General features: G+C 42.9%; 1 protein-coding gene across 5 annotated transcripts in view; it reads left to right on the top strand.

The window, feature by feature from the left end:
* The window catches only part of LOC133411108 (phospholipid-transporting ATPase IH-like), a 36737-nt gene extending 20417 nt beyond the window's left edge, over nt 1-16320 (top strand). The window contains exons 15-32 of one of the 5 annotated variants that reach the window (XR_009769618.1): nt 161-232; nt 1247-1320; nt 1764-1867; nt 2857-3038; nt 3448-3681; nt 4031-4208; nt 4290-4392; nt 5365-5510; nt 5686-5745; nt 5974-6101; nt 6481-6616; nt 7779-7802; nt 8685-8750; nt 8906-9009; nt 9105-9270; nt 10525-10642; nt 11514-11744; nt 12567-12654. Coding sequence is in view for 4 of the 5 variants with exons in the window: in XM_061693029.1 (XP_061549013.1) it covers nt 161-232; nt 1247-1320; nt 1764-1867; nt 2857-3038; nt 3448-3681; nt 4031-4208; nt 4290-4392; nt 5365-5510; nt 5686-5745; nt 5974-6101; nt 6481-6616; nt 7779-7802; nt 8685-8750; nt 8906-9009; nt 9105-9270; nt 12567-12830 (2041 nt within the window). In the remaining variant the exon portion in view is untranslated. The other 4 variants (XM_061693030.1, XM_061693029.1, XM_061693031.1 and 1 more) reach the window with 4 other exon arrangements.
* Nucleotides 16321-18474: the final 2154 nt, after the last annotated feature.

Genomic DNA, 18474 nt, shown 5'->3' with positions numbered 1-18474 from the left:
ACGCTGCTCTATGTTAAGCGGGGACGGAAGGTGTAGTGATTTGTTGATTGCGTTCCCGGATAGACTGTTGCGCGTGCACGCGCGTGATCACGAATCGGTTCAAAAATAACGAGCGCAGCTTGTGTACGATCGTGGATTTGTCCGTCATTCCTGTCTGCAGGCTGGGCTACACCTACCTGAGGCTGAAAGACAACTACATGGAGATCCTGAACAAAGACGACGAGATCGAAAGGTTGGTGTGCCGAGCGGTTGCCTGGGTTACGCCACTCGGAAGGCGATGCCATTGATTAGAGACGGGGGGACGCGGCGATGACGCGGGAGCTCAATCGAATGCGTCTCAATAGTTCTTTTCAAGTATCGTTCATCACTCGTGACCATTTGATTGGGCAGGAAAAAAATAAGACGTTTGCAAACATCTGCTTTTACTTTGGAAAACAATGATGCGCATTTTTGCCAATTTGGTGACATGTTCAGGACCAAATCAGTAACTGATCCATCATCAGATTATGTTTGTGCATATTCTGCACTGTCCTTTTGAAATAATGCCCCGGTTTTTAATAAGGGAATGAGGAGTTTAAACAAAACAAAAAATGTTTCAATGTTTTAAAAGTATACCAATTCATCATTTAATCGAATAAATAATTGAGAGATTAATCGATTATTTAAATAATCCTTAGTTGCAGCCCTACTTTTAACTTGTATTCTTCCTTTGACTTCCAAGGAAAGGAGTCCTCAATGTAAATAACCAACACCAAAATGGGAGCTAAATTGGAATCGAATATCCAACAACTTTTCCCCCGGGAAAGAATGAAAACACAAACAGTCGGTGCCATCGTAAATCCTTCATTAACGGGCCTGGAAGTGTTTTAAGCAACATTCTGAACTTTCAAATGGTGTCAGAATAATTAAAAGAGGTTAACCTCTATAAAAACAACGGAAGACTGCTCTCTTGGCGATACTGTATATGCGTTTACCGTATACGTGATATGTGACAGCACACGGTGACGCTCGGTGTCGTACTCTTTTGAATTATCAAAGCAATATTTTAAGATTCTTAAGCGAGGCACACGCATGCACGCACACCCGCAGGGTTAACCAACGCAACACACAAAAGCTACAAAACACTCGGATGTCACGCTAACTTGCTTTCGTGTCATCGGGTTGCGGTCGATCCAAGCATGAAATGATCAGCAAAACACTTGATTGATGAAGAGTTCCTTTCATGCCGACACTTGCTTCCCCTCAGGTTTGAGCTGCTTCATGTGCTCAACTTCGACTCTGTCAGGAGGAGAATGAGCGTCATCGTGAGGGCAAGTTCAGGTCAGCATGTCATCGCCGTCTTTGAAAACTATGTCATGGACACAAACAACATGCGAAGCCAATGTTTCCCAACCTCGATTGAGCCATTGTGCACGTTTTACTTGAGAAAAGTCTCACAGCGCAAATGTCAGGGGAAAAAAAAAAGTATACTTTGTATTCCGAAAGAATGCTCTTTTCTCAATAAACTCACAAATGTGCCTTCGAATGGCAACAGGTGAATACGCAAGTTAAGTGAACCTTCTGCCATCTCGTGGAAGACCATATCATTTTTCGAGTAAGTAAATCATTCTTTTCCCACCAATGAAGTGAAATTGGATCGTTTCCCGCGCCACACCTGACGATCTCTTACGCCAAACTAATGTGGTTGGGAATCACTGTGTTAATCTATTGAGCGCGCCTTCCTGTACCGATACGTAATTTGCTCCATGTTCGTGTGTTTTCAGGAGAATATTTGCTCTTCTGCAAGGGGGCTGACTCGGCCATTTTCCCCCTGGTGGTGTCTGGCAAGCTGGCGCAGGTGAAGGCGCGGGTGGAGCAAAACGCTGTGGTGAGTGGCAAGGAACGATATTGTGCAAGCGAAGTCGAATTGGAGCCCGCACGGCTCGCCATAATGCGGTCGAACCGTGCGGTTTCTTACAACCAATCGGCAGGTGGTGATAATTCAAACGTGCATTTTTCTGCAACTGCCCATTTTGAGAGCAATTATAAGACTGCGGTCAGTATCAAGTATAATTGTGAAGGCATCACAGAATATCGTGCTCATGACTATTCCAGCATTATACTGCAAACTCGTACGTCTATTCTATATAATACTGCAAAGCCGCTCGTTTATTTTGCCAGCACAGCACCTATTTAAGCGGTGGTGAGCCATCAGGGCCAGCGAGGCCTTCTCTGCTGCCCTAAATGTACAGCCTAAATTCCAATATTTGTTCCATGAAAATGTCTTAATCAATTCCAATTCTTCATTTTGTAGCATTTACTCTCGGCTGCGCTGCTTCCAGCGCGTGTATGTACGTTTGCATGTTTTTGTTGTTGTTGTTTTTTCAATCATATTTCAGCCTTTGCGTGCTAATCTGCCCACAGCCTGCGGAATCGGCAGCGCTGGCCGACGCTGGCCCAATACGACATCGGCATTTATCCGTCCTCCGATCGGTGGCTCAGATAACACATTTGACTAGCAAAACACGTCTGTCGGGATCTGTAGACGTTAATGCATTGGTATAAAGTTCTTGTATGAGTTCTTGATATGAGTCGCTCCAGATGATGTACATGGCAAGGTGGCGCGCTGTCGTATCAGGTTTTTGAAGGGCCATGTACCAAATGCACGGTCCGCCACTGTATTTAAAATGACACATTTCCGAGTGTGCCCTACAAAGGGTTCAGCCCATCAGTTTTTCAATCTTTGTACCACAGTCTGGCTAAAGGGTGCATTTATTAACATTCGTGAATGTGCAGTGTAAGTAATTGTGCAGGCGTAGCACGGACAAGAGTTAGCGAGCAGCTAACGGGCTAATCCGTTTGTCGCCGTGGTAACAGGAGGGCCTGCGAACCCTGTGCGTGGCCTACAAGAGGCTGTCGGAGCGCGAGTACCAAGAGGCGTGCCGGCACCTGACGGCCGCCAAGCTGGCCCTGCAGGACAGGGAGCAGAGGCTGGCTCAGGCCTACGACGCCATCGAGAGAGATTTGGTGCTCCTGGGCGCCACGGCGGTGGAGGACAGGTTGGTTGCACGAGCGCGAGGGGAAATGAGTCACCAAGTTAATAAGGTTACCGTGACTCACTGGGAAAAGCACGGCTGCCTTGTCGCTTTGGGGAAAATGGAAATTGTTTGGCCTTGTCGGAGGTCTGGCCTTCTCTGAGTGCCGTCCTAGTTTCGTTGTTTTTACGCCGGGACGAGGAGGCGGAGGCTATTGATTATCAGGCGGCGCTCGAGATGATCGATCGGCGGTCTGACCTCCTAATAGATCAACTGGGGGTGGTGCGGGACAGTGGGCGCTTGCGCATTTATTTCTAACTTATCACCACTCGCTCATGGATTGATCAGAGTCTTGAAGAACGCTTTAACCTCCACGTCCGCCGCGCCACCCCCCGCTCGAGGCTGAAGCGTTTATTGACTTATTGACGCGCAGGCTCCAGGAAAAGGCGGCCGACACCATCGAGTCGCTGCACAAGGCGGGAATCAAAGTTTGGGTGCTGACCGGGGACAAAATGGAGACGGCGGCGGCCACCTGCTACGCCAGCAAGCTGTTCCGCCGCAGCACTCAGATCCTGGAGCTGACCAAGAAGCGCACGGAGGAGCAGAGTCTGCACGACGTTTTGTTTGAGCTGCACAGGACGGTTCTCAGGCAGCGATCCATTTCTGGGTGAGGGCTGCAAATTCTGCCTACACATAATAAGGCTCTGTCTTGTTCTGTCTGGGTTTGTTTTTCTGATATAAACCCGTGAAGCGCCGTCGTTTTTCCTCAGACTATTTGGAGCTTTATTCAAGGGCTAAAAAGTACTGGTATTTTCCCACGCTGTAAAGGCCATGATTATAAAAGTTGGGATCAGATTGGAAATGCTAAACGACTTCATAATCCAACCGCAATAGTGACATTAAAACCTTTCTGACAGTGTCAATCCGAACGCCGCCTTGCTGTCTTTATTCAGGCGGAATAAATGTTGAAGCGCAAAAATCTCTCAGTCGACTGCTAAAAAAAATGCTTCCCGCAGGTTGTCCGTCGACTGCCTGGATTTCGGTCTGATCATCGACGGCGCCACGCTGTCGGCCGTCCTCAAGCCCAAGCGGGACGTCGCCGGCCACGCCGGCTACCGCGAGGTCTTCCTGGAGATCTGCGGCAACTGCAGCGCCGTGCTGTGCTGTCGCATGGCGCCGCTGCAGAAGGCGCAGGTGAGGGAGACCCCGACACGCTCTCCGGGTCAAAGGGCAGCCACTGTTACTGAACCGGTGGAATTTCCCCCCTCAAATCAGATTGTGAAGCTGATCAAGGCCTCCAAGGAGCACCCGATCACCCTCGCTGTCGGCGATGGAGCCAATGACGTCAGCATGATTTTAGAAGCGCACGTGGGCATTGGTGAGCTCGTTTTGCTGCTCTAACACTATTAGACCTTCAGTTATTGTACAAGATATTTTACAATACAAACAAATCCAATAAAAACATTGTATTTACACATTCCCAGCATTCTGTCTTGTTTAAGCAAAAAACATCATCATAAAAAAAACTGGCGAATGCCATGTGACATTGTGGTCGTCACCATGCATTTTGAATGAATGCATGGTGGACGAATGAATTTTTCGAGAGAAAAAGGTTTCCGCTTATTAACATGACTAAATTTAGGTATTTTTTTTTTGTAGAATACATCAGTAATAATCATCATAGTCAATATTATTTCACGTTGAGTTTTTTTTTTTTTGTCTATGATTGGTTGCTTTTGTCCACAGTAAAGCATTGAAATGTATTTATTATTATTTTATATATATTATATATATATATATATATATATATATATATATATATATATTTTCTTTTTTTTTTTTTTTTTTAATATATTATATTATTTATTTTTCCATAATAGTTACAATCAAAATTCACATGGGATTGCAATACTCTATATTCATGTTTCATGTATATATATATATATATATATATATATAATATATATATATATATATATATATATATATATATATATATATATAATATATATATATATATATTTATATATATATATATATATTTTTTTTTTTATAGAATTATGTACTAAAATATTGATTAAAATTACACACTTAGGGCACAAATTAGAGTTGCACAATCCAACATGATCCACCACAAGAGATCTCAGTAAGATGCAGTACAGTTGTACTTAATTGCAAAATACAATTACAATAATGAACATACGGTTAAATTGTCAGTGTCAATCAAAAGTGAGCATTTCTATCTTTTTAGTAGGTGTACTTAATGTCCCAGCCTGCTGAGTGACTTTAACAGTGTGGAAATAAACAATGTATTTGAATCAGAATATGCGTGTTTGTGTGTGTCTTGCAGGGATAATGGGCAAAGAGGGTCGCCAGGCCGCCAGAAACAGCGACTACGCCATCCCCAAATTCAAACATCTGAAGAAAATGCTGCTGGTTCACGGCCATTATTACTACATACGCATCGCGGAGCTCGTCCAGTATTTCTTCTACAAGGTAGCGGAGTTTAAAAACGGCTGCGACGGTCAGAGTGGGTGTCTTCCGTTGCGAGCTGTGCGTCATTTTGGCAGGCCATTTTATTTCCACTTCCCACTCAGTCGGCTTTATAGCACACCGTAGAAATGTGTAGATCCTCCTGTTGACTTAAGCTCCTTATTTTCCATCTTTCCAGAATGTATGCTTCATCTTCCCGCAGTTCCTGTACCAGTTCTTCTGCGGCTTCTCCCAGCAGGTAACTCTTCAACTTTGCAACTCAGCTCTGTTCGTGAAGCGCTGCCGCAGATTAGCCTTTAATGGCCTCGACAATTTGCACAACATGTCAAGGAGCAGATGTTATGTGCGCACGCTTTCAGCTGAGACCGCTTTGGGTTCCCGACTCGCGTCTATTGGCAACGGCACCTCCTCGGTGCATTTAAGGCCTTTCGAACACTCAACACTGTTGTGCTTTGTCCCACGCCAGCCTCTGTACGACACGGCCTATTTGACCTTGTACAACATCAGCTTCACGTCACTGCCCATCCTCCTCTTCAGCCTGGTGGAGAAGCATGTCACCATGGAGACGCTTAAACGGGAGCCCTCCTTGTACAGGTGCGGGAGATCGATGCATTATATAGGTGCAGATTTACTCACAAGAAAAAAATAATAGATGGCTGACTGGATCGTTGCCAAAGCAACTGCTGGCGCTTTAGCTACTAACTGTAAGGCCATTTTGGCCAATGAGAAGCCGGAATAAAAGGAAAAGGAGGAATTACAAAAAGGATTTGGCGTCGCGGTGGGCGACTGGTTCGCACGTGCGCCTCACAGTTCAAAGGTCGTGGCTTTGTATTCCCGTGCGGAGTTTGCGTCTTGTCCCAGTGCTTGTGTGGCTTCTCTCCGGCAACTCCAGTTTCCTCCCACATTCCAAAAACACGCAAGTTCGCTTAAACCAAGACTCTAAATTAAAGTGCCACACTCTTCTTTCCTTCAGAGACATCGCCAAGAATTCCCTCCTCTGCTGGCCAGTCTTCCTGTACTGGACATGCCTGGGCGTCTTTGACGCCGTTGTCTTCTTCTTCGGTGCCTACTTCCTGTTCGACAACACCACCTTCACCAGCAATGGCCAGGTGAGCCTCTTGGAGAGCAAAGGTGTTTGCGCAAGGGGCGGGAGTGCCAATACCGTATCTCCTCACATAATGGCGTCCGATGCAAGAAGCGCCGTGCCCGAATTAATCGCCGGGTGCCTTTTGAAGAAATAAATTACCTTTATCATGATTGATGTGGCCATATGTCATTCCTTCTGCATTCTGCCCCATTTGTGAACCCCGTTCTTCGTGCGCGATAGGGACCGTCGTCGTCCTGCTGCGAAGAGGGAAAATCGCCAATAATTTGGCACCCGCGCAAAAATGTTTGTAATTGCTGGTAGATGCCACAAGATGACAGCAAAGCATTTTTTTTTTTCTTCTATTAGACAAAGCTAAGGCCAGACTAAATGCAGCTACTCCCCTCAGGTCAACATAAGTGTTGGCACCAAGATACCACCAGATGGCACCAGAGCAATATTTTATATTAGACATGGCTTTGGCCTGAGTATGAAAAACACTGAGTAGCGGAGTATTCCTTCAAAGGCTCACCACCTCACGGTGTACTGTGAAAGTAATTGTCCATATGGGGTCAGTTTCATATTTTTTAACAAATACTGTTGGTCAGTCCTTATTTGGTGTTTTATTTTGACAACTTATTGATTCATTTAAAGTGTTAAAAATACTTTGCTCTCTTTGATGATGCAATGTTAATGCTTCAAAAAACACGCATTTGTTGTTGTTGTATTTTTTCCCTGGAAAAATCAAATAAAATCTGCCTGATGGCAGCAATATAATACTTGATATACAATTAAAAACATTAACGCATTAAATATTTTGTTCATGAATAAATATAAACTGTAAAAGAAATGTTAAAAATTGTCATAAAATGCATTTGTGCAAAATAAATAAATGCCACTATTTCAGGAAATACAATAGTCAAATTCAAGCTAAAACGTGTCGTCGTTATTATTGGTGGATTTCGAGGTAGACAACATTCATCATCATTATCACTCAGTATTATGAATTTGTATTCCCTGTGTTATTATCATTATTATTATTGTTGTTAATTTGTACGAATGCTTTAATTGCTTTGGTCTGGCTTTGTTTTCAGTTGAAACGTCCCGAAATTAATTTGAGCTTTTTTGTCCTGATTATTTTCCCTTTCTCTCTGCTTCCTCTCTTTATTTTGCTTCTTCTCCTCCAGCTCATGACCACCAACACGCAGATGGTAAGCCTGCCTTCCTCCCTGTCCGCGCTCTCTGTCTCGCCACGCGCCCTTTTTAGTTTTGCTGCTCTCACTCACTCGCATCTTCATTTCAGTGTGTAGATCCCCAACGCGCCATCGTTCCATGAAACTCTTGGATGCTTCCTCACATGCTGCCTGTGCTTCGATGTGGATTGTGATCTGACATTGGCTTGTTTGATGTGTCTTTGTGTTTGTCTGTTTGTGTCCACGCAGTTGCAGAAATAATCGTTGCTTAGTCTATGAGGACGGCACTAATAAGAAATAATGTAACGTGAACAAAGCTAAAGAGAAAAAAACGAATCTAATGCGCAAGGGAAGACCCACACGTCTGTCTGCCACACATGGTGATGGTTTGACTTTTTCGAATTCATTTTATTTCTCGTGTTGGACATTGTGCAGACCTTTTACTAGTTTGAAAAAAAGACCCAAATTGGTTTCTATTGTTGAAAACACTTTTGCCATTTGCCTTCATGGTTCCCTTTTGTGTAGCATCACAAAACACACGCACATAAACAAAGAAAAAGCGGAACATCTCAACTTTAACACAGTTAAAGGCTCACTAGTCGAGTTGATGGTTTGAACTTAAAGTTTTGTTCCGCTCTTGAGGCATTTTCCAGAACATTTGGACTGAAATGGAAATCAAGCCACTTTTTGGGAGGATGAGTTCCATTTTATAGGTGTCAAAGTGAGAGCATAATAACTGTAACCCTAACATGAATAGTTTTCGCCCAACGCCTTTAGGCTGCTTTTAATCATCGCCACTAATGTGTAGAAAGAAAACAAATTCTTCACTAATCCGTCAATGTGATTGGCGTATGTGATCAGTTGTAAAACCCGTGGTCTCCTCCGTCCTTTCCCTTGCAGATGTTCGGCAACTGGACCTTCGGGACTCTCGTCTTCACCGTGCTGGTGTTCACCGTGACGCTCAAGGTATTGTATGACATCACGGCTCCGCTTTAAATGTGCTGCATATGAAAAGTGAATGATGGAGCGCACGTGACGGGTGAGCCCGAAGGCAAAGCTATCGGTTGAGATAATTGAGCGAGCGATTACAATGCGTGTGTATGTATTGCTTGTTTGTCTAGCTCGCCTTGGACACGCACCACTGGACTTGGATCAATCATTTTGTCATCTGGGGCTCGCTACTCTTCTATGTGATCTTCTCTCTTCTCTGGGGAGGCATCATTTGGTAGCGTCTGATTAGCATTTTCTTGCTCCGAGAACGGCGACATCGATCTGTGCGTCGTTGGAGAAATGTCTCGTCTGTCTCTCGTCGCCGCGCAGGCCCTTCCTCAACTACCAGAGGATGTATTACGTCTTCATGCAAATGCTGTCCAGCGGGCCAGCCTGGCTTAGCATCATCCTGCTCATCACGGTCAGCCTGCTTCCTGATGTCATCAAGAAGGTCCTCTGCAGGGCTATGTGCCCCACACCCACCGAGCGTGCTCAGGTGAGCGAATGTTGAGCCCATCGTTGTTTCTCGTATCGTCAAAATCATTTGGCACAGAAAGGAAACCGTCTCTAATCCGGGCGTGGGCAAAGTACGGCCCCCGCTCCGTTCTTTAATCCACTCCACTGAGTATTAAAAGTCGCAAGAGTCTTGAAATATTTCTTGCGTTCATCGAGCCGTTTGTCCTCAAATTGATTCATTAAAATCTATTCATTCGATTGTATTTTTAATTAATTTATCTCATTCAATTATTTATTTCTATTATTCTAAATGATACAGTTGTAAAAAAAAAAAAATAGCAGGCGCAAACATTTGCCTAGCCCTGCTGTAATCCATGTGTACCCATTTAAAATTCAACATTTGCCTCATTCCACAGTTTGGTCACACATCGCTGCCGTCTGGCGGAATCCTTGTATCTCCAAAACGATCGCCTTTTAGGAGACCCAAAAAACGTCACGTTTGTGGAGCCATTGCCATTGCATCGTCAAAGAGAGGAAGTCATTTTCCACACTTTAGATTAGTCAATCGTTTGTAAAATAGCATACCCATGTGGGGACTGACCAATGTAGACATTTCCGTCCAACACTCTCCATATGTCGCAAATATCCACAGTTTCTAGAGCTTTAACTATTAGACATTTTGATTAAAAAAAAAACTAATTCCTTGCTTACCGATGTCATGGTATCTTTTGTTAACATTTCCCGTATGGACATTTATTTTATTTAAAAAATGTTTTGTAACACTTAATAATGATCGATGAGTTGCTAGTTCAGCTGCTAGTTTAAATGCATTTTTATCAAAGCGTGCTCTTAGCCCGGTAGCTGCTCGCGAGCTCATCCCAGTGCCACGCTGTCTCATCTTTCCTAAAACTGTTCATTGAGCGACCCCGACTTGAGTACAATGCCATTCTGCTTTCAACTGAGTATATTTTCTTCCCTAAGGTGTAATGAGAAACAGGGCGAACTCAGTGACTTTCAATTCCTAATTCCTCTCCTTGCTTTAGCCTGCTGTGAAGCACACTGGATGATGAATGGGGTGAAAATTGAATGGAAGTACTGACAGATTCTTTTTTCTGCTCTGCTTTTTCTTTTCATCTCTAATGAACCACCGTAATCACATTCCCCCCCTCCACCATCTTTTTTTTTTTTTTTTTTTTTTTTTCTCCCCCCATTCCGCCCTTCGACTCCAATTTCATGACTGTCCTCCTCCGCCCCGTGTGATCCCACCCCGTGCACCCCCGCGGTAACCCAACAGTCCACACCTCGCCCGTGCCTTACCGTGGAGCCCTCCACCATCTTCATGCTTTCTCAGTCGTCCAGCAGAATGAGTTTCTGATTGAGCCAAACGGACGACGGCGGAGCAGGAAGAGCAGGTGACACTTCAACTCCTGTATGCATGTTAAAAAGGAAAGAAAAAGACACACACAATTGAACACGGTCTCCTAGCATCGCTTCACCTAACCGCAATGCCATAGATGCAACTCATTCCTCGTCCTTTCCTGCCTGTCATTTTTTTTAATGCAGTTTCCCAAACATTTTTGGGTTGAAGGCCCGAAATACATCACCGTAACATCAACATACTGTTGAAAAACACGAGAGACGTGACCGGAAAAGCCTTTTGCCAAGAAACAAACAAAAATACTCTCGTCTCAATTTACACAAATGCGCTTACTCAGTGTGAAATATTGGCCTGTTTAATTGAACACAAAACTAATAAACTCGCAGGAAAACATGACTTCTCCTACTGTCAGAATGGCAACAGATGGATACACAATGTTGTTAATAATGGCTGATACATGATATTAAAATGATATATGTCCGATGTTGAGACGATCAAAGTGTTCGCACTAAAAACAAGAGAGAAGAATAAAGTTGTAGACATGAATTAGTTGGAAATATGACAATGATGTTTTAATTTAAAGACAATAAAGCAAGTATTTGCCAGACTAAATCAAGTAATCTTTTTAAATGTAAGGAACAGTGATGCCGGCACGGTGGGCCGACCGGTTAGCGCATCTGCCTCACACTTCTGGAGACCGGGGTTCAAATCCCCGGCCCCGCCTGTGTGGAGTTTGCGTGTTCTCCCCGTGCCTGGGTGGGGTTTCCTCCGGGCACTCCGGTTTCCTCCCACTTCCCAAAAACATGCGTGCTAGGTTGATTGAGGTCTCTAAATTGCCCGTAGGTGTGAATGTGAGTGTCACTGGTTGTTTGTTTCTGTGTGCCCTGCGATTGGCTGGCGACCAGTTCAGGGTGTACCCCGCCTTCTGCCCGATGACAGCTGGGAACGGCTCCAGCACGCCCGCGACCCGCGTGAGGAGAAGCTGTACAGAAAATGGATGGATGGATGGATGGGAAAATGGATGGATGGAACAGTGATGTCATCTGGTGTTGAAAGATGGAATTGCAAGTGTGACTCCACTTTTCATGAGCATGGGAAATGAGGATGGTCGACAATGACTACTGCCTGACAACTTGGTAGTTTTATATGTTTGTCCTTGTATTGTTATTTGTAACATTACTTTCTCAGTGAGAGAACTATACATAAAGTGAACTTTATGGATATTACCCCGCTTTCCGACATACGCAGTGAAGCCTCTACGGATAAACATAATCCAGTTGTTGCCATTTTTTCCCATTGAACATAATACCAATTAGTTCATTTGTTTTAATTTTGAAGCGTGGCCATCATAAAACCCTTATTAACTGTACAGGCAATGTTTGAAGCCACCGTTTAACATTCATAACTGTCTTACAAGCAGAAAGAGTTAACCACTGTATAATACATCTGAAATAAAGTCAAACGACTCAGCACTTGAGAAGGTCTGACAGATGTGATAAAAAGGGAAGAGGAAGATGATTGTGATACTGTCAGTGGCGTTTTATAAGCATACCTGGAAGGGAGATAAAATGAAATTCATTTGTGTATTGTATTTATAGCAATAAGAGCGGCTGTTGTTGCAGAGAGTTACATTTTGGCATCAAGCAAAGCCGCAAAAAAATTCAAAGAAAACCCCTTGTGGATTGAATTCTTCAGATGCTCAGTGAGTTGATTTTTAATTTTTTTTTTGAGACGTCTTGCATCGTGATGGTTTGGACATTTTGGTTGAACTCCAAATTGTCGAGGGTCAAAGTGTCACGATCGTAAAACCAATAATGCTTAGTGACTATTTGGTTGCTTTCTGCATTTTATAACCACAGGGGGATTCTGTTTGAAGTTCTGTTTTGCAAGTGCGAAGCTAATGTGCTTTTTTTTTCTGAAAATCTTTTTCATGCTGCCGTTGTGTTTTGTCTCTGCAGGATGGCGACGAGTTGGCACGGGACGACGTGGCCGAGCCGTCCCCCCGTCGCGCCTACAAAGGAGCGAGCGCCGACTCCTCTCAGTTGCAGCTCGGCGGCGCGGAGACGTCGTCGCTCCGCGCCTCCGACCCCCTCCCCCAAAAACTCTTGGCGCGCTTGGCGGAAGGGGGGAGGGAAGACTTGCGCTCGCTCAGCCCGTGCATGCTTCGGCTTTCCGGGGCAGGCATCGCCTACTACGCTCCGGGGCCAGAAACATCAGTCTGATGCCCGACCCGGCCTTGAATCTGCAAACTTTTGTGCGAGTGTGTGCGGAGTGGAGTATCATGGGCTGTGCGCGGGCCCATCTTCGTCTCAAGGGTGAGAAATTCTCCAACACACAAGCTGGGCTCGTGAACACCCCTTTATAGGTTGCATCGCCCAAACTCCTCATGGTCATTCTTTTGCTTTTCGGTCGTCCTCTCCAACTTTTGAGAAGATACAGTACAGCCTATTTGTACAATAACATCTTCATATTACTTTGAGTCAAAATATTGCCTGTTCCTCCTGGTTTATGTCCTTTTGCAAGCGTTTGTTACAAAAAAAGAAAAAAATACTATATGTAAATGTTCACAATGTGGTCTGGCCAAGTAAGGGCAGCCATCAAGCTCAGCCCTTTAGTTGTGCGTGTGCGTGCATGAAGATGCCTGCACTGTATGTTTTGTATGTATTTGACACACCTTTGCCTTACAGGTAAACCACACAGCAGCAGGCTAGGAGCCAAAGGTGGTTTTTTTGTTTTTTTTTAAATGGAAGTGTATTACAAAGCCTTACACACTGACCAACTCCCCCACCTGACACCACCTCGTCCTATTGGAATGGGGAGAAATAAGAGAAAGGGGTGTGCAGTATTGTCGCCACCCTGCCTTAATTCATACATGCCTGCTTACAGTAGTTTGGGACACTTGTTGTCACTATTCCATCTCACCTCTGTGTCCTTGCATGGCTCAACTCTTTGCATGGTGATGTGTGGCCAGGACTGGAATTTGATGTATATTTTCTTGTACCGTGTGGCCACGTAGCAGGAGAGGATTATTAGGGCCACGCCCCCCCCCCCAAAATAAATAAATAACAAGAATCATGTTACGGGAATAACGTCATTAAATTGCAAAAGCAAATGAAGAAATACAAGCTCAAAGTCAAAATATTGCAGAAATAAAGCCTTAATTTTACAAGCAAAATTTAACATTACAAGGACAAAATATCTTAAATTTACACGAAAAAAAATCTTACTTTTACAACAACAAAAAAACATTTCGGGAAGGTCATAATTTCACAATCCAAAGGTCTCACTTTAGAGTAGTAAACATAATTTATGAAAGAAAGGTAACATTAATAAATAGTTGTAAGAATCTTAAAAGGCTTGTCAGTGATGTTGTGGTAATTGTATAAGCAAAAGTTGCAATTTCAGAAGAATAAAATTGCCAGAAGGGTTGAAAACCTGCAAGAATTAAGTAGCAATTTTACAAGGAAAACAATCTATATGTTTATGAGAATGAACTTGTAATAGGCAATAATTATTTTATTTTTTTTACAAAACGTTATGTAAATAGAATAATACGTAGTAATTAAGACGTGTCACCAAAAAAATTATACAACATAAAATAGTAATATTACGAGCATAAACACGTAATAGCTTCCCTCTTAAATAACAGCAAAAAATTAAACAACTTTATTTTCGTGATATGAGGACATTTTCCTCTTAAGATTTGTTCCAGACATTACGACTTCTTGTAATTTGACTTTTTCCGTTTAACGTTATATGTCTTTGTTCTCACGTTAGGACTTTCTTAACACATCACATAAGATTATGACTTTCTTCTTGTAATATTCTGACTTTATCCTCATAAAAAGATTCAGACTTTTTCTCGTAAGATTACAGCTTTATTCTTGTGACATGCATTAACGTCTTTTTTCCATGTAAAAGCTTCGTTCTTGTAACATAATCGACTTTGTTCCTTGTAACATTCCATCTTTTGTCTCATACTTATTCTTTGAACATTGACTTTTTGCCCCTTCCAACCTTCTTGTAACACTGTTTTTATTGTTGTCACTATTACAAGTTGTTTGCATTTAAAAAAAAAAAAAAAGATTTTTGTAATATTACAATTTCATTATCATGATCTTTTTTTCCTGCCGGTGTGGCCCTAATACTTCTTCGTAGCACTGTGATGGTTTCACATGCTCTAAAATGGACTGTGCTTGACTTCCGGATGATTTTGTGCTCTCTGTATGTTATGCAAAAAACTAATGTCGGGTCTGAAATCAGGCCAAGTACGTGTTCCTCTTGTTCCCCTGTCTCGGTGGCAGTCACTATCGACGAGTGGATGTAACGTACGTTGCACTCGGCAGGAAGACTTGAATAGGCGACGTCACAATCAATCAACAGAATGTCAAACCAATTTGTCCGTCGTGTCCTCCAGCTGACGATTGTAGCTCATTCCAGATCAACCTCTCTTTCCTCTCAAGAACACAGTTTATTTTTATACACATCACCATCTACCAACGGGTATAGATATAATATATATATATATATATATATATATATATATATATATATTATTTTTTTTTTAAACAAAAAAAAAAACAGTTTTTATTGTACAGATTAGATACGAGCTCAGACACGCAAAGTTTGTTTTGATTTGGGCATTCAACATCGTGACCTCAGTGACGCTCACTGTGCTGTTGCCATATTGTACCGAGGCGAATTTGACGTGCTCCTCTGCTTCAATTCTTCATTTCGTCATGATGGTTGTATACCCCGGCAGGATTTAGTTGTACTGCACGTACACCACAGGTCACACTTTTAGTTGTCATTTGTGTTTAAAACTGCATTTTGAGAGCTCAACATGTGCCAAAAAAAAATTATTTTGTTTTTTTCAATTTTGACAGCTGTATCACATTTTGTTGTTAAAGGGTAGCTGAAACTGTCATTTCATCCACTTGTCCATTGGAAAGCGTGAAAAAAAAAATGTCCAGGGGGATACATTGTGGTTGTCGACAATGCATTTCTACTATTTTCTTTTGATTCAAAGACCAATAGTTCCATTTTTACTTGCAGCTACAATTGTCATGTGCTCTCATTGGAATTCTTAAAAAAAAATCCAAATCCCCGGTGAGATACATTGTGGTCATCTCCAATAATTCACATTTCTACTTTCTTTATTTTTCACCGCTATGGCGTTGTTGTATTTTCCATTAGGATGTTTTGTGCACGTTTCCTTTGCTACTTTTGTATATCCTGGAGAAATGATTCTATTTTAACTTGGTTTGAATGTGGGTTAAAGTTTACCAAATGGGTCAGTAGAGATTGTGCACTTTGTTGTTGAGATCAGTGCTCGCCCAAAAACGAAGGTCTGCTGAGGGTGGTTTATACCGTTATACTACTGTTCCTCGCAGGTTTTTTTTTCTGAGACTGTAGTGGGTGAAGTGACCAAATAACTTGAACGTGGAACAAACTGGCCTCTGTCTCCAATGGTTGTCTCTCAGCAGCCTTTTTCTCGAATGTCGACGCCGCTTCTCTGAAGTCCATCAGCACAAGCGCAGCTTGCTCGTTGAAAATGCTGACATCTCCGAGCGTGACAAAGGTGCCAGGGGTGTGTGTTTGTGTGTCTTAGTGTGTGTGTGCTCCCTTCCGTACAGCACCGTTTGTATCACTATTATAAATAACAGGTTTTGAGACTTTTTTCTTGAAAATAAATAAAGAAGATTAAAGGTTCTTTTTTCCCCTTTTGTTACCTAATTTACAAGCCTGCCTGTAGCAAATGAGGGTGAGAAGCACTATTGTCATTTTGCTTGGAATAAAGAAATGATGAAAACAACATAGACTTTTAAATTTAATATTCTGGTGAATTTCGGTTGAATTCTCTGGATTTTGTGAAGGAATTTTAATTTATAAAACATCAAAGGAGAGGAAGAACAATTCCAAAAAAGATTTTTAACTTAATGTGGGCATATTTGATTTGTGTTTTGAAATTAGTTTCATTGTGTGCGGGGCGGCGGTTTATGTGTTTTTAAAAGCACGTATATTGCACAACTTTAGTTATTTTATCAGTAACCCATGTAGGCTAGTAGTAGCATTAAAGTATTTTAGTGTATATTTTATGTTGGGCAAAGTGGAAGTACATGTAGTACTGCCTTCTTCTAAAGTGCTGTCTTTGTTATATGACCTGGCAAGGGTTTATGAACCTTTTGAATTCGATTACATCCTTAACAAGTAAAAAAAAAAAAAAAAAAAATATAAGTGTAGAAAAAGTGTTGTCACGTATTCCGCCAAGTAAATGTCATTTGACACTACAGCTAGCAAAAGCTAGCCTTTAGCACTTCCTGGAGAGCCGCCATGTTGTGTGTGGGATCAGGTACTCTGGGGGGGGGGGACGACGACGAATTGTTATGAATAAAATACACAAATATCTAAATTGTTGAAAAATATTATTTTTCTCGTTTCGAGTGATGTAAATGTTTTTTGGTAGAAATGTTTCATTTTGAGCAAAGGATATTCATGAATTGAATGTTATTTACGCATGCTTTGCGGACTTGTACGGAAGGAGCTGCGTTGACATTGGTAAGAAAAATGAATAAACTTTGCATATTGGTAATGTTAGGGGTAGTTTAAAGTTTTAAAAACTTGTATGTGTTTTAAGTTTTAAAACTTGTATCTGTCCTTGACTGGACGTAATATTCAGCTCTCGAATGTGCTGCAGGCAGGTGGGTGGGTAGACTGTAGCCTATTGGGGACGGGAGGAGCTGCTGCTTAAAGGTGAATATTTCTTTCACATCAAACGACTTCAAGTTGTTAAACAACGATGGCAAAAGCCCGTGCCTTGTGTGGAGCTTGTGTGAGTGTTTGCATGTGTATGAGCACCGAAACTCACTGCCGTGTTTCGATACAAAGTTAGCAAGAGCTAACATTTTGGCTAACCGGAAGTTAGCAAGAGCTAACATTTTGAGCTAACCGGCCATGTTTGTTCCAACAATCAAACATGCTCTACATGTTTGAATGAGTCATTGAATAAAAGTGAAAATATTAAATGTGACGGATTACTTCTATTTTTTTTAAGTTCTGCAGTGTTTAATGAGTGAATATGAATCCTATCAAGTTGTTGCGAGTTTATGATGGTTAAAACGTCATCGTTTCAACTAAGCTATGATGTTATGGTCTTATCGTTATTGTCATTGTAGGCTACATTCTTGGTTTGGTCTCACCATGCACGTGCATGTTTTACACACGAGGTGTCACTATTGTATCAAATGCCGGCATATGGTTCTCCTCCGCCCCACCATTGTTTGGTTTGCAGCATCACGCCTGTCGGTGATGTGTATGAGAGAAGCTGCATCACCATCATCATCATCCTGCTCCAGCTCCAGCTCCACCCCATCTTCTCCAGCATCCTCCCTTTCCCGACTCCCCCTGGCCGAGGACGTGTCCCGGCAGCCCGGGCTGTGTGAGGCGGCGTCCCCATCGCTCAAGTCTCCGAGGGGGCATCCGTCATCGCCCGTCACATACACTCACACGCCCTCAGCATCCGTGTTTCTTACAAGACCGCTACCAGGAATACACCTCTCGGGTTGGAACCCTCTGCTTCGCCTGCGTCCCCTTCTCCCTCCCACCGCCGCCATCCGTCCTCCACGCCCGTTAACGCCACTGCACCACTCTCTCAGAGGAAGCGGCCGGTAAAAGCAGGCAAGCTGTCTCTTCTCCCCAGGAAAGTGTCTCCCTGCTGGGCCGCTGGTCTCCCACTGCCCCTCTGGAGGATGATCCTGTGGATGAAAACCGAGGAGATGGACGTGGGGGAGCTGCTCGAGCGGCTGAGGACGGTTAGCAGGAGTATAGGTGGGCCACAACCACACACACACACACACACACACATAC

Source organism: Phycodurus eques, chromosome 12, assembly GCF_024500275.1.
Source record: "Phycodurus eques isolate BA_2022a chromosome 12, UOR_Pequ_1.1, whole genome shotgun sequence".
NCBI lineage: Eukaryota > Metazoa > Chordata > Actinopteri > Syngnathiformes > Syngnathidae > Phycodurus > Phycodurus eques.
The sequence above is the reverse complement of the archived record's forward strand: the minus strand, read 5'-3'. Positions and strand labels throughout refer to the sequence as shown.